At 29.8% G+C, this 17,740-nt stretch overlaps 1 protein-coding gene across 1 annotated transcript; it reads right to left on the bottom strand.

Annotated features, from left to right (window-relative positions):
* Positions 1-10,299: 10,299 nt before the first annotated feature.
* Positions 10,300-17,628, bottom strand: LOC139106977 (cytochrome b-c1 complex subunit 8). The gene is given in 2 exon segments (XM_070664132.1): positions 10,300-15,476; positions 15,795-17,628. Coding segments are annotated over 2 exon segments (258 nt in total). The 5' UTR covers positions 15,955-17,628; the 3' UTR covers positions 10,300-15,378.
* Between the last annotated feature and the right edge of the window lie 112 nt (positions 17,629-17,740).

Below are 17,740 nucleotides of genomic sequence, written 5' to 3'. Positions count from 1 at the left end.
AGCGCACGTGTACTACATGCCTGAAAGGTCAATTAGTAAATCAAATGGCAAACCGTTTACAACAGTTATGGCATATGTATTGAATCCAAAGACTGTAACAATGAAACCATTCCATAGAGAGAATGATTCCGATACGGAGAAATGATGAATAACATATTGTTGATAGCTATGAATAGTTTAAACTTAGAATAAACTTAAAACGTTTACTTTTTTAAAATTAATTTTAAACATTGATAATTATTAAATCTAATTAAATAAATTTTTTTTAAATTAAATTAAAATTTATAAAATTGTCGCCGAACATTTGAAAAGAAAGCAATTTGTTATACATATTTATTAGTAGAACTTCCAAAAAGTGTAGAAGTTCTTACTTTATGCGACAAATTTTCAAGTTCAATGCTATGAATCAAACAAAGTTTTTAAATAAAAACCTTATCTGGGTTTTTTTGTTTGACTATTGAAAGAAATTTATTACGATTTTCGTTCTTATTTAACTTATTTTAAAATGAGAAGAAGTAATCAAAAAGAAATGAAAAGAGATATTATCAGAGCTATAGCTTGTTCGCCAATTAATAAACGTTAGCACGTCCAGCTTTTGTCTCTTTTATATTCTGGAAAATGATTTTATTGAAAATTTTATATGAAGTTCGCAAAAGAAACAATCGTGACAGTCTCGTAAGATACAATAAATCGAAAGCAATTTTATCATAAAAATTCCAGTTTCTTTTTCTCCTGCTAAATTTAGCAAAATAATTTATAGGTATACAGATTTTAAAATAGATGTTCCTTTCAATTATGATAATAAAATTATGATAAATTATAATAAATCAATAAAACAAGAAAATAGATGCAGAGTTTGAGTTGAAATGCATATATTTTCAATTTTTAAAATACGCGCAATATTATTAACTTTACTGTAAACGGATATAACAAAGATAGATGGCAATAATAACTACTCGATCTTTCCGGTGAGAAACAAACTTTATTATCATACAGTTCCACATGCCGATACAACTTTCCACGCGAAGCGAAGTTTATTCCACATCTCCCCTTGCTTTAGGAACGAAATGAGATATATCGTTAATCGTTACATAGCTCCACGTGTCTGTGTTTTCGACTTGACATGCGAAGCGACTTTCATTCCAGACTTCTGCTCTTTTTGAGGTAAAGTAAAAATAAATATAATAATATAAAAAATAAATTAAGAAGGGAAACTAAAAAAGTTAATAAAGCCATCTAAAGAAATTAAACTTTTAGTAAAAAAAAAAAACAAATAAAACTTAAATGGACCTGGCTTTAACGCAAAAGTAAGGGAGAAAGATTACTCCATGTGAAATATAAATCCCACTTGGATTGTATAACGTATATTATACTATAACTGTATAACGATGGATCTAACTTCGTTCCGAAAACAGAAGGGAATCTAATATGCAAATCACTATACGTGGAAAGTCGAAATCCTATACGTAACTTATCAGCAGATTGATAAATTATATTTAAAGATTCTGGGGTTTGTTGGTACGGTCTTCAATCTTTTTTTTTATTTTTAATTATTATTTTTATGTTACTTATAATATTTTTAATAATCAACAAGCGACGACAAAGTCTTCTAAGGATTATTCAAGAAAATAACGTTAACAATATATGCCAATATTGGGGCTGGTTTCATTTTTGTCAATTATTAATTGTTACCTTAATTAATTATTATCTTATTTAATTATAATGCTTCCAATTTTGATATTCCTTGGATATAATATTTTGAATATAATGTTTTTAATTAGCAAAAAATTTTACGTTTATTGTCACGGATTTATTAGGTAATTATAAAGATATAATAGATGTATATTTGTCGTAGTTAAGTAAAACAAATTTAGATAATCTCTCTAGACGATTACGACGAAGAGTTAACAATTTAACGAGAGCTTTCCGGTCTAAAGACTGTGGGCGAGATTTTATGGCAGATAATAAGAAACGTAGATTTCTACTATTGTTTAATCTTATATAAATCCAATAAACTTAGAATTGGATCGATATGACAGAGCTCCTCGAAGGGTTTTAGCAAGAGTACATGTAAGACGAACAACGTAGTATCCTACATAAATATCTCTGAACATAGTACATCAAATAAACTTACTAAAAGCAAAGTTTGGAATAATATAAGTTTTGAGTCTCTTTAGAACATGCATCTGCCGTATATGATAAAATCAATTAAGCTAATATAGCTGTAATAAATAAATAATAGCTTAATAAATCCGACCGGAGACTATTTTATCATCAATTATTACGAAACAAAAAAAAAGTAATGAAAGTCTCACGTGACGAAAAAATATATTTCCAATTTTACGATGTCTCTCGTTGTCAATTAGAATCATGGTGCATTAGGCAGCAGAGCGAATTACACGTTTCTCGAACAGGAAATATCAAATTTCTCTCAGAATTTAATTAACGCGAAATTAAACAAGTGACGCAGAAGTGTCTATGAGCTGCCGAACGTGAAAAAGCAAATTTTCTTCATTAACGATTTGATTATTGATTATACGGGCACTTGATATGTACGGTGTTTCTAGCACCAATTGAAATAACTTGATAATTCGTGGATTTTAGTTACAAGTGAAATCAACAAGATAACTTCATAATACCGCACTTAATAAAATGAATCGATATTTTTGGATCTTAGAAAAAAATATCATATAAATATGCAGACTAATCGGAGATAACTTTTCCTTTTTAAACCGTCGCAAGAAAATTTGAAGAATCAACCATTCTCATCAAATAAATTATAATTAATAAAAACACAATAATAGCAAAATATTATACCTTAAAATTATTAATTTTTTTTAAACAGAATTAATCTTATCTCTCGTTTTACTTAGAAACGATTGCAAGATTAATTTTGCAAGAAAGTTACAAAACCGGAACTTTCGTCGCTTAATATTTAACAGAATTTTAAGATTCTAGTTATCGTGTCTTGTGAGCTGCGCAAGCTCAAAAAAAAAAAAATCTTTCGACGACGCATCTCGTCTTGTTATGCCCGGAACTGCATGTTTTCACGCGTATGTTTCCTTCCACTACGTCGTCAGGTTTTCTTCCATCAAATCGACATCCACGCCCAGTATAATCGCGACTTGTAGGCAAGACGGAACACCGTAGCATCGTAGCTCACACTGTTTGCCCTATCCCTCCCGTCGCAATTAGACGTCGTAAATCGTAACCATACCGACTATAATTTATCATAATCACCTGCCCGGTTGATATAATGGAGACCATAATCAACTCCGTCGACTCTACGCACCCGCGAGACCTTCTGTGCACATTTCGACCAAGGTCGACGAGGCGGGTCCGAGTTTAAGTGCCACTGATTAAATATTCATGCCAAACACATTTATACCTTTTACGAAGGATCTTCCCGCTTACAATATATGTATATTTGAGCGTTACTTAATATTAATTAAATACGCACATACATATTCATGTATTATGTGAAAAGTTACATATCGTTATTATCAGTATACAATATTATCGATATTATATGCGATAAATTGAAAAACCGTGAATTTTAATTAAAATAGGGTGGTTATCATATTTTAATTTAGGCGCGACGATGATACTTTGAGTTTTAGTAAATTTTTTTTCTCTGTACAAACTCTCAGTTAAAGTTCCATCATATAATAAAACGTAATAATTAAACTTGAAAGATAATGAACGATTGTTCGTAATTATTGTTCGTAAAAACCGACATTATAAACCTTCGTATTACTAAAAAATAACGAACGGGAATTAATAATTATTTTAAATTATAATTTTATTGAGTCAATATTAAAAATAAAAAGAATTTTTGTTATTAAAAAAAAATGTAATCAAGCAAGATTCTATGCATTCTAAAACTATTTTTGTAGCAATAATATAGATTTATATATTATTTAAAAAAAACTTGTGTGACAACAGAATACATATTCAAGTGATTAAAGTACATGTATAGTCAGACAAACCTTCAAGCTTCTGACTCGTGCATGCATGTGCCTACAGAATTGCATGAGCAATATTTTATTATTATAAAACTGATATAAAAGAGACTAAATGTATGGCAGAGGAGAAAAAACACTGTTTGAGTGGTTTCATGCATGACAAAGTAGATCAAACAAAACGATAGATGCTGCTTTTAAAACGAGATTATTTTAATCCGATTTAATACTTTATGCACTACTGGCGTGAAATTGAATGCTTTGCACGATTTGTTACAAAATAAAAATAGATATTTATTGCATATATCTTCCGGAAATTAATTAGCATTTTATATTTTTATGCAAAAAATTAATTTTGGCAGAAATTAATTTTTTATACATGTTCCGTAAGTTTTTGATCACATTTGACCGATTTCTTTTTTTATAAATTCACGAAAATATATTACAACTTTGATATTATAAACGTATTTAAATCTTTAATAATAATCTTTTAATAAGGAAGATTAAACAGAGATTTAATCAATTTTATTTTATTGTTTCATGGAACTTTTGTGCCATAATTGATTCCGATCGAAGACTTTAACAATCTGAAAAAAAATCTTTTTATTTTTATGCATGTATAAAAAGTTACATTACTTCTGATAAAGAAATAAAATACGAAAGTATGATACATTTTCTTGTATTAGAATATCGAACCCTAACAAAGCTTTCGCATATCAAGAAATACAACTGTTACAAGATTGGAATCAGTAAACCTTATACGATTCGCAGGCAAAATGACATGAAAAACACAATACTGAGAATGGAGGTTTGTAGGATCAATCTTTGTCTATAGGAGGAATATAATCTTTTTGTTCCTCGACACGCGAATAAAATGTACAGAAAATTCAAAATATGCTTAAATGATAAAATTCCGCTTTTTTATTCAGTCATACCTTTTACTTAGTTATATTTTTGAAACCAAGAACATCAATTTATTTTTAAAGAGAATCTGTTAATTTTTATAATACTTATTGCGATATCTCTTTCTACATTTTCTTTTTTTTTATACATAAAACTATACCCGAAATATTTCACGAATTTATCTGTTGCGGTAGATAAAAAATGATTCCGTGTTAGGAGATTTAAACACCTTAAATAACAGAGATACTTCGAACATGTATCAAGCTGATGAAGTAGACAAGCAATGCGAACGCCAGTACAAGAGGCTACAGATCAATAAAAGCAACCTTTTCTCCATTTATCTGAAAACAGTCAGAAGCAACGTCTACAATGTCGTTATGACGAGATACGTTCAATGAAAAATTAAAAACTCTCATTTTACTGATGCTTAAAAAATCTTGAAAATAATTCTTCAATAGTTTGGTTTATAAATTTCACGAATCACACGTTTATAAATAATGTTCTATAAAATATGTTACTTTGCAATTTAAAAGACATAAATTGTGATACGAGTGCTCCGAAAAAGAAAATAATATCAAAATTTATGTGAAAGTTTTTGTTGAATAAAATGCGATTCTCGACAATAGCTTTAATAAAATGTTATACATGAAATAACATCGAGTCACGCAAAAACTAAATTATTGTTCGTCACGATATGGAAATAAACCTACATTATATTTATCCCTGACATTTATATGTTTATGATGAGCAGAAACAATTCTGATATATCGAATGTCACATAGTTTTTAATATCCATAAAATCATTAATCATATGTTCAAATCCACACATCATAAAATAAAATTATGTAAAAATAATCTCAGATTAAACATGATAAATGTAATGCTAATGGTATCAGAATTTTCACGAAACTCGAATATACATATTCATATAGACTAACTATATTATGTAAAGAATCAAATGTAAATTTAGTAAAATTTTATAACAAAGATATTTCACCTATAATTGATATATATATATATATATTTTTTAACAAATGTTTTACGTTTAACTTAACTATACATATATATAATATTTATATAATTTAATTGTACTTTCATAATTAAGTACTTTCACAACATAAGAATATAATTGTAAAATTGTTTAATATTGATACGTTTGTACACAACATATTAATTAGGTCGAGAAAACAATCTAAAAATAATAAATTATTAAATTAAAAAATATGCAAATTGCTTTACGATTAAAAAAGTGATTGATATTAAAATTGCTGAAATAATTTTCAGAAAAATTTGCCCATCTTCTCTCGTAACCTTTCTTAAAGTGAGATATATCAAGCTATTCGTCTTTGGGACTACACGTTTTGATTTTTGTATTTGTTTTCAAGCAACGAGGAAATCGCGCAAAAATTTTTATTTCTCATTTATCTACTTAAAAGGAGATTAATCTGAATAAACACTTATTCAATAATTATATTTAATAAGCGTAATTTTAATATTAAATCAAACGTTTATAAGACTTAATCTGTACATCTAACCATACATTCATATAATTAGCTTAATATCATTTCCAATATTCAGCTCGAATGGAGACACATTTCGCGCTTACATCAGACAATTCCCGGCGGTAGTAAATTATTGTACTATTGATTGGTTTTGTCCGGAGCCGGATGCCGCGTTTCAGATTTGTACAACACATTAAAGTATACCATAACTAAAAATATAATCCACCATCGTGTTTTCTTATTATAAATTTGTTACGAAGATTTTTAATAAAAATATAAAATATATATTATTACGTTATACGGAATTTAAACGTGTCGATTACAAAATAGTATTTACACAAGATTTTAATTTAATTTTGAAGTTTATAATTAAACAGTCGACGTTAAAATGTTTTGAAAAAATTTTAGTCTAAATTTTAATATGGAAAAGTTACTGCGTTAATATGTTTAATAATATTTTAATACTTAAAATGCCTGGAATAAAAAAAAAATATAGCGTATTTATGTTTTCTATTTAATTTACGGGTTTTTATGTTACAGTTATGGTACAAAATTATTTTATGAATAAAATCAATATGCGTAACAATAAAGCACAAAAATATAAAACATTACAGTAAATACACGCAATGTTAAAAAAGTTTTTCCATCGGTACCACTCGCTTTTATTTATGAAACAAAGAATTATTAATATACGGTAATATTTTTTTTTATTGTAATTGTGCTATTATAATTAGAAATTATGTTATAAGCATGTAATTATTTAATAGTAAAAATAATAAGATAAAAGCTAATTCGCAGTAAATGATAATACAGCTTGGTTACTAACTTCCTCTGAATTTGTGATCATTATCATAATACTCGCAGACATTTGATAGACACTTAATTAGCAACTTCAGATTTTGATAAATTGATATGATTTTAATAATTAAATTTTAATAGACAAATAACAAGTAATAAAATACATAAGAATTATTATAGGTATTTAAATATAAAATCTGATGAAGGTTTATTGATTGACAAATAATCTGTCAAATAATTTATTTTTTAATTTTACTTTAATGGAGATAAATTGATTTTTTAAATCAGATTATCTTTTATATTAAATTACGCTTTTAAATATTAATTTAAAAATTATTCTTAAAAAATATTAAAACATAAGCTATAAAAAAGACTCAAAAATGACTCTTGGACTTCGCTTTACTTCGTGACGTGTTTCTTGTATCGAGATCGAGGATTTAACGAGATCGAGCGTCGTGGACTATACTAACATGTCTACATTAATGTGTTTTATTTTATGTTACAGTGACCGGCAAAACTCTACTGACTAACTACTGACAACTCCGCTGAAGCTCATGGTAAGTCAATTAATTTTTTTTTACGTAGTTTGTAATTGAATCTCTTGAACCGAAATTATTATAATTAATTAATGTCCCCAATTATAACGACGCGCTCGAATTGGGGACCTTTCGAAAAATAGCGCACGCGAAGCGTGCGCATGGTTTCTTCTAGTATATTAAAAAACTTCTGTTCCTCTTTTCAAATCCGTGTTGTTTATCTGCGTTTTAAATTCGCATTTTTTTTTCTTTTTCCCCGCGGCGTGAGAGAGTCGTACGAGCGAGTAAAAGCTTCGCAGACGTGAATGAGTGTCGACGTGTGCACGTCTTCCGAGCGGGAACGCAACATTATAAATATAATATTTAAATTCTGAGAGTTATTTGTCTCGTATATAATACACATTAGCAGATCTTGTTGCGTCGAATCAGAAGACGGCAATGTGCATTTAATGCTAAATGCGACAAAATTAGATCGTGCCATACAACATTTAGTAACTTTGTGGAATTACGAATTTAAAGCCTCACTTCCGATCTGCCTTGGAAATCTGATAGTAAATTAAGTTTGGAAATGTAAGGTTGAGTTTAACATTTAAATTGTAGCACGGAATATATAAGCCGATTAATCTTTAAAGCTTTAATGATTTCACAAGTTGTTGCAAATAATATACGAAATATGCAACGGAAACAATTGCGCGAATACAACTTATTAAAAATTGCAATGTATTTCTGCTTTGGGAGTAGCAATGCGTCTTCCATCAAATGTACGAAACAAGTTAATTTTAAAAATAATTTCACAATCTGTCATAAAAATATGTTTAGTTATACAAGTACAAATGCCATACGTATTAATAGAATTCCCTAGTAATTGGTTTTTTTACAAAAGCATTAACCTTTTACTAATATGTGATATTTCACTTGTTGTATTAAATAACCTTTTTCTTCCCTTTTTTTTTTTTTAATTCTTGTGCTATTTAATATATTTCTTATTTTATCAGTACTTTTTCGCTAAATATAAACGGGGGGGACAGATATCATAGGTCAAAGGTAAATGACCGCCAATAGTTTTCCAGTCTATAAATTTAACGCCGACTGTCTGACGGTAGCTCGTAATTCACGGTAAATTCGGAATATCGATTTGTCCCACGTACAGGTCGTCGCGAGTGATTATTCGCGCGCTGGAAGACAGGAAATGAAATGTCTCAATTCTTCACGCCGATATATATTTCAGGAAAATTCTCGACGTACGTAATATCGATTTTACAAATACATCGTACGGCGAAAAAAAAAATTATTCTCGACTTGCTCTAAACGCAATTTGTAAGTTACTACGCGTCTGGTTTGTAATTGCAGCTGGTACGAAGCAAGTCAATAGCTAAGAAACATATCTTGTTCGCGTAATTTAGCCACTGGCTGCAAAATCAGAGCGACTAGATCGATCTCCGCTCGCGTAGTTACTGCAAGTCAAGTAAATTGTGTTTGTTTAAAAATGTAATGCTTTTTTTTCTTTCTTTTGATTGATTAATCGCTTCTGACGAAACGAGAACGCATCTGTTTAATCTATATGAGTTCGTAATGAAAACTTTACTACCTCTAACTCGTTTACAACACGACGATGCAAATTAATTACTTCATTTGATCTGCATAAATCAGCATACAATGTTAATCTGTGGGCGTTTTTTTTCTTTTTTTTTTAACGAGATTAAATAAATTGGCATACGTAGAAGCAGAAGTGAGAATTTTATATAAAATACTCAAATTCATGAGATCTAAGCTCGAGAAACCGACAAAAGACACGATTAGGAAATGATATAAACGTTTTGCATTCTCATCATGCAAAAACTTCTTGCCTCACGTTATATACAAAAGTTATAAAGTTATCGCGTAAATACGTATTAGCGTAGATTATTCGCGTAGAAGATCTTCTATTCTTACGCGAATATAAATATAATTATATGTTAAAGCTTATGTTTTAATCTACAAGAAGCTGATTATAAGCTTTATATGTCGACTACATAAGACACTTGTTTAGTGGAAAACAAGATATTGGAAATTATTATTTCTTATTGTCTAAAATAAGTGAGTTTGTAATATCTGCAATAAATTAATAATACCAGATTAAACAGCGAGAAAATTAATTTGATTTATCATGTACTTCTTCATACAGATTTGTATTAGATTATCATTATTATTCGATAATCGCATATAAAGAGATTTTTTTATTATTCGTTTACTGTAAAATATTTAGCATATTTATATCTTGTTTTTTACTAGACACGTGTCTTATGTAGTCGACATGCCAAGCTTATAATCAGCTTCTTGTATATTAAAACAGATAAGATCAAAATAGTGGCTGTGTAACAAGAAGCGACAGCATGAAAAATAAAGGAAGAGAATAAAGGGATGGGGTCTTATTTGAGTACGTTTTATCCTTATAAAGTATAGTAAAAGCCCTGTTGCGAAAGCAGTACACTGAAAATTGTATTATTTAAAGCTTTAAGCTGCTAAAGCAGCCCACGTGCATACACACGCAGCCCCAGAAATTTGTTATAAAATTAAGAGAAGACGCGTAACCAGAAAAAGTACATGTCTGGTAATATTTTTAGAAAGTATATATAGCTACAGAAAAATATATACCCGATTACCTAATTTTAATCAGTCAAAAGCTATTCAATAATTATCGTACATTCGTGTAATATGGAATAAATACTACCACGTTCGAAACCGTAAAAAAAAAATGAAACTACTTTAACGATATAACATATTGATCAATTTTCTTATTAGATTTTGACAGTTACAGCAAGTTCAATTCTATTGGGAACGAAAAACCGTATATCGGAAATAACATCCTTGCAGTAGGATATTGCGCCGAGAAAGTATCGCTTGTTAGTTATTTTGACGGTCTGTTTTTTGGTAAAATAGCGCCTCGTACACGGTTCAAACGTCAGAATTTTTTAGCAAAGAATTTCACGATTAAAACAACACGAAGTTTATACTTACATTTACAACGAACGTGTATGAATTCGTTTGCAGGTACAGCACACTTGATTTGCACATACAGTTCGTTTTATAAATGCGTTAACAAATCCTAACACAGGCGTACGCGCACGCATTGAATATACGCATATATCGATAACGATCTACAGCATTAACTTCCGAAATTCTCCAGATTCGCTGTACAATAGAATCGTATGGCATTTATTATGTAAGACAGTTTCAGACGATTCTACGAAATTCAATTTTCCTCGAAAGTTTTGTTAGAAACGTATACCTCTCTAGCACTTTATCAGTTAGATCGTTTTGTAAAAAGAATTATTAAGAGAAAAATATTATTACTTCAGCAATCTTACACGTGATATTTGCATTTGCATTTGGCCTTATAAGGCTTATAAGCAATCATATTTTTATATATATATATTTTTTTTATTTATTTTATTTGAAAATACGTATAATTCAGAGCGTAAAAATAAAAAAAAAGAAACTAAAGAGAGATAAAGAGAATCAGCGACATAAAAGTACCTTCATAAAAAGATCTTGAGTATACATATATTTTCTTTTAATCGTAGGAATCTTAGAATCGCATAGTAATAATTTAATTTTTTACGTACTTTTAATATTAATAAAAAATTTTTATACCCTTGATAAATGTCAGAAAAGGTATTTCTTAAAGATCGTCTTGAATCTTAGTCTGATTGAAAACACAATATCTTCGTAGGGTTCATTAGTGACAATTGTTTACCGTTCCATTCATATGAGATTGACAAAGCTTTACATGCAGCAGCTTAATCGAGTGTTCGTATAGCTTTGTCTATTCCAGCAGCAAAACAGGATTGATTTCACACGATTCCTTTGTATCAGAAGCTTCCATATTGCTTGCAGATGCAATAGCGTACCTAACGTCCTTTACAGATATTTACCGTCAAAGTCTCCGAGCGATTTAGTGCTACGTTTTCGGTGAAAATATTCTCACACCATAGACTGCAACTCGATGCTAACTCTCGATAATCAAATAAAGAGAAATCGATATAAATGTTCTACTCAATAATGTATTCATCAAGCACGTAATTTTCCTCAATCTTCCCCAGATTTTATTTTATCTCAAAATGTAATATAAAAATCACTATTTTTTTCTGATTGGAATCAAATGCTATCTTTTGTGCAATGATTAGAGAAATAGCAAGCAATCGACAAGTTTATTCTGTAACTATGTAAGATTATATATAAACTTGTCGATCGGAGACTAACTCTGATAATTTCTACAGGAGATAGCATTTGATTCTTAAATCAAGAATAAAACGCGATTTTGTGTCATATTCTGAAATAAAACGAAATCTGGAGGTGATTGAGGACAGAACTTTTCACAGATTCACGATATCTAAAAATCAATAATTGATGACATTGACCTGATTCATACCTCGCAGACGTTGGAAGCTTACGAAGTCAGAAAATCCAAAGTTAAAAACGTATAAAATATTAAACTACAAAAGTAAAAATTTGTAATAAAAGTGTTCTGTAATAAAATAAAAACTTCTGAATGTACATAAGTGAAGACGGATTTATCGGGATCATTATACGTATTATTATACGTATCGATAGCAAATCAAATATAAATGTTCTATTCACTATTGTATTACCAATCTCTAGCGTGTTAATATCATGTATCAATATGCTCCATTGTTATATTCAATAATAGGATCAAATATTTAAAAAAAGAATAATAACAATGATAAATAAACCTCTTTGTATTTTGATATCGATACTATTGTATGATTGCTTCAAGCTTATCTAATGGTACAAGGCGTTTTGATAGATTTAATAGATCGGAAAAGTGCAATAAAACGAACCTGTATTAACTGAAATAGCTGACCCCAATATTATATTTTATAATTCATGCGCAATGAAGTTAAGACAATGTTACTAAAATAATTAAAACATTTATTTAAATTACTTATGCAAACTGCGATACTTTAAGATCGAAACTTTTTTACGTAAAGTTAAAACAGATTAAGACGCGTAACAATTATTTTCTAACTTTTTTAAATATCTCTCAAGAGAGCATTTTTTTTTTATAAAATATAATGTTGAAGAACATTTAAAAATGTATAAGTATTAAATATAAAGCCATTTTTAACTTAGAAAAAATTGAAGACATTTAGTGCATGTTAAAGTACATGTCAATTTAATATTTTACAAAATTTCAAACTAAATTCACCATGAACTTTTTATTTTGACTCAGTCTGTATATGTATACGTTCGAACCTCAATTGCAAACCGAATCGCACTGAACCTGAAAACTTCCTTCCTTCTGGCAGCTGACGTTTACTCTCGTATATGGCACGAATCGAGCCAATCTAGATAACCAATCAACCAATCAGCGTCAAGATAAAAAGGCAACAATAAATTCGATTCTACTGTTAACATTAATTTGTTTGTTAGGAGGATTTTTTTTATTAGGAAGACTAATTTTTTTTTATCGAGAGAATTTTTCATAAAGCTCATTTTATTGCCTTTTAATTTTTAATATATGCTAACAAATAATGTGCATTTCTAATGTTGAAATACAAGAGTTTCTGCAACTTGATCACCTGAAAGCTCTGTTATTCAAGCGGCTTATATTCTCACTTCACATTTCAATCCTGATCGGGAGACGGAAATTTGGTTCCCTCAGTTTCATATCCTACTATTTCACAAACAGGGATTTAGGTATAATGTTTGTCACAAATGTATAAAGCGTGCCTCAAAAAAACATTTCTCTCCCGAAAACTGATACGACATTTTACTTACAGAATATTTTCATTCCCATTAAATACACGTTAAATGACGATTCTAATTTCCTATCCATAGTTTTCAAGAGTGACATATTTGAAATTTGATAAAATTATTCTTTTACAATTCTGAAATGTAACCACTTATTCACGATATTATTTTTTTAAATGCATTCTTATCTATAATATCTAGAGTAGAAATAAAAAAACTTTTACTTTTAATATTTTATAAAAGGTTCCATATCTTTGAAATAAATATAACATTTGTAAAAAGTTAGATAAGATCCCTCTGTTGAATCTGTAAACTAAATTAAATTTCAAGTACCTTTTATTGCATAAGAAATCCTTTAATATCGTGTTACTGGACCAAATAATATAACAGTATACTCACAATCGTGCAATCAAGATTGGATAAATCTTTTAAAAGCTTTAAAAAGCTTAATCGTAGACTCAAAATAATGGTTGGTTTTTTTAAATAATAAAATACCTGCAAATCGGCAGAGCAAATGTTATCTTGTTAAAAACTTTTAAAAAAGAGTAATCTTAATTATAAATTAATTAATATGTAATATAATTCGTATTCGATTTTTAAAAGCAATTGTTATAACTCATATTTTATATATTATTCTAATTAATCGAATTGGTTAATTTAAAGTAAAGAATTAGATTTTTATTAACGAGATTGTTCGATAAACAAGTACTTCTTCGCTTGTTAACGTTTTATTTCGCTCACACTTTTCTCACTAACACGCTACAAAACTTTACGCGTGTAAACGCGTAGTATCCATTGACACAATCGATTTTGGCTTCAAGGTACGCTTTCAGTCTTTAATTAAATTATTGATGGGTCACCATGATTGACGCGTAACATGTAATAGCTGCAGGAATGTAGACGTGAGAACAATTGGTAAACATTTTCAGTCATTTGAGAGATCTATTTGAGTGTGATTAAATGTAGCTATATGAAAGTTCCAATTAATAGTAGTAAAATAATTATCTTTTTTTAATATTACTTTACTAACAATATATACAATATAACAATATATACTAACAATACTTACTAACAAATACATATACAAGTATTTGTTAATATAGATGGTCAAATGTGTAAAAATTTGAGATCGTGGTTTTGGCAAATATATTTATCGGTTAAATATCAATTAAATTGTTAATATGTTAAAATTAATTTCATGATAAATTATTGAAAGCTGTTATTAAAGTAATAAAATATAAATAGTTGTGCATTTGCTAAGCAAGTATATTGTTCAGTCGCCCTGAATCTCATTTACATAAAACGGTAATGTTCATTTATTGTTCAGACATACTATACCGATTCTCTTGTTACCAGAAATTCATCGTGTAATTTCGTTTAATGAAATTCATGCCGCGTTTACAAAATCATCGAACACGTTGGAACTTTAAGTGCAATAGGATATTTCGCCAAGTGTGTTACGATAATGAAAATTCCAATTGATAAGCGAAAATTATATTGAATAAAAGGATAAATAGTATTTATAAGTATATGCATATGTATTTAGATTATTGACATCTTTCTGTTATAATTAACAGCATTTACATTATTTCTAATTACCGATCAGAATTAATAGAATTTACAGAATCTTTTGTACTGTAAATTAAACTCTTTTTAAATTTAATTAAGCACAGACATAATTAATTATACAAATAAATCTTTTATTATTAATTGTTTTAAAATAAATTATTTATATATAATGCTAAAATTTATATGTATATAATGCGTAACATTAATAATTTAAAAGGACATTTCATGTCCGTCATAATTTTTATCAAAGTTCAAAAATAATTTCAAGCAAATAACAATATCGAATAAATAATTAATTTATAATGCAAAAGCTGCCTGTTATATTTAAAAATATAACTCAACCAATACTTGCATTTATTTGTCGTTTTCGTATAATTTGAGATTCTCGCGACTGAATCGATCATTGGCTGCATTCGACCACTTATATGTATATTGCATCTGACATTATAAAAGTAAAAAATATTGGAAACACAATTAAGAACAATTATGGAAAGGAAGGAAATATTAAATAAAATGGAAAGGTTGCGTTATATATAACATTGTCAAAATATAATAAGAAATCAAAAAAGTTTATCAAGTCTACAATCAATACAATATGTATATGTACATATGTATGAAATGTATTTTCCGTGCACTGCAGGACAATTAATATAATATTCGAAATTTTTCAATATATTTAAATGTATTAAAGTTGATTTAAAGTGACGTGTGTTATATGCACATTTATTAACGATTTTTTTTAGATTAAAGCAAAAACATTTAGATCAAATGCATGCCTGGGAGTACCGTTGGGAGCGTACGCATTGCTCTATTCAGTAAATTGGGCATTCCGTGCGTTATTGATTTTGCCCAAGCTGGTTGCTCCAACGATAAACCGTAATACGCAATTCTACGAATTTGAATTGGTAAATTCCCAAATTCCAAATCCATTTTCCGTGAAACGTAATAGGACGGATTAAAGGAATGACTTTCAACGTATCGCTATCGATGCTTTTACTATAAAATATTTCAATTTATTAAAGAGAAAAGAAATAAAAAAAAAAGGAAAAAGGAAGACGCAATTGCAAATCAAATGTGCCACGAAGCGCACTCTTATTTCAAAGTTAAAACTTCATTAAAGGTTCCAGCTACATCAAATGATAAGAACAATGGCTATCGGTAAAACTAACTCCGAATATGATACAGAAGAGAGCTTTTATGCCGTACGACGATGTAAGCTTTCACATTTTTGAATCCTGGATTTTCAGCAAAGGATCATGCAACAATTTAAAACTATTCTCGTTTTTAGAATAAAGTGAATCGACTATAATAAATTACGCTATATCAAACGATCAATTTTTTTAAATTAATTCTAACGTTTCATATCTATAATTTTACTTAAATAAATCTTTATACGATTTTGTATCATTTCCGTCTAATAATCAAATTTATTCTGTAATTCCTATCATAAAAAAATTAAAAATAGTATATTATCTGAATTGTATCATTTACTTATTTATTAGATTTAACAATGCTTTCTCAAATAAAAAGAAAGCGTCTTGAAACAAAATTGTTTCTCATCAATTACTCGGTCTAGTGTTTTCCGAAATGGGAATACGATCCCGGTAGGGCTTCTTTTTTCAGTAGTGGATTGATAATAAGAAACGGGCACGTGGCAAAATCGGCGCATGCTTACGCGGCGCGTAAAATTTTCGCTGCGTGACCTAGAATCTCTCGAGCCCGTGAGAATCGGACTTTCCCTGATCATCGACCCTCCGCTTCCAGACTATCACAGCGGCTACGAGGTGCGATACGTCAATAAATACGATATAGCACAAGGACACCTGTTTGCCTCGATCGGCGCGTAGGCTGGCAAACTATTTTCAAATGCGTTACAAACGCAAACGACGAGACTACAAAATTGAAATCCAGCCCGATATGACGTACGAGAAATCTATTTCATATCCCATTCTGTTATTCGATACGAGAGATTACGTCAGAGCCCCCAGCGCGAGCCACAGGGAAAGAAAAACAAAAAAAGAAAAATAATAAAAACAGAAAACGATCTCCAAATTCGAAGAAAAGGTTTAAATTAGCAACTTATACAATAATTAAAAATAATTAATTATTTTTTTCTTTCAACGGCTAAGTATATCTTGTTCGTAGAAAATAGTGGCAAGATTGGACGTCACAAAGAAATTGATACAATAAAAGGAGTGACCAAGAAATTGAATCATTTTTCTCGTATATACTTTTGCGTAGGGAGATCCACGTACGTGACGTTTAAGCGAAATTACTACCCAGCACGATAGCTCTTTGTATGGAGGCCGCCGTCGTATTCATCGTAGAATGTCCTACTTCTTTGCCGCCACGCGCCGTTCAATTTGCACGATTATCTAGTCGCGGCTGATACGCTGAAAAGTCGGTACGCGCGCGGGATAGTTTCAATTATGGTAGAGCGTTGACGATGTCGACGACGGGCATATGCCTCCGTTCGCGTTTTATCTATATCCGCGCCTGTTGCGCCTGACTACCCCTCTCTTTATATTAGCCCTCTTCCTCTTGCCACCCTCCGTCGCTCCGTATGCCTTTCACCCGGCCACCCTCTTTCGCCGCCTCACACTCCCCCTCCCTCCCTCCCAACCTCCCCTGCTTTCCCTCCGCTTGACGGTTTGATACATCCTCGCGAGAGAGAACCGAGGGGTACCGGGAGCGAGGAAAGAGCCCTCGCACCCTT

Source organism: Cardiocondyla obscurior, linkage group LG12 (genome assembly GCF_019399895.1).
Source record: "Cardiocondyla obscurior isolate alpha-2009 linkage group LG12, Cobs3.1, whole genome shotgun sequence".
Lineage (NCBI taxonomy): Eukaryota > Metazoa > Arthropoda > Insecta > Hymenoptera > Formicidae > Cardiocondyla > Cardiocondyla obscurior.
Note: the sequence above shows the minus strand (reverse complement) of the source record. Positions and strands in the feature narration are given on the sequence as shown.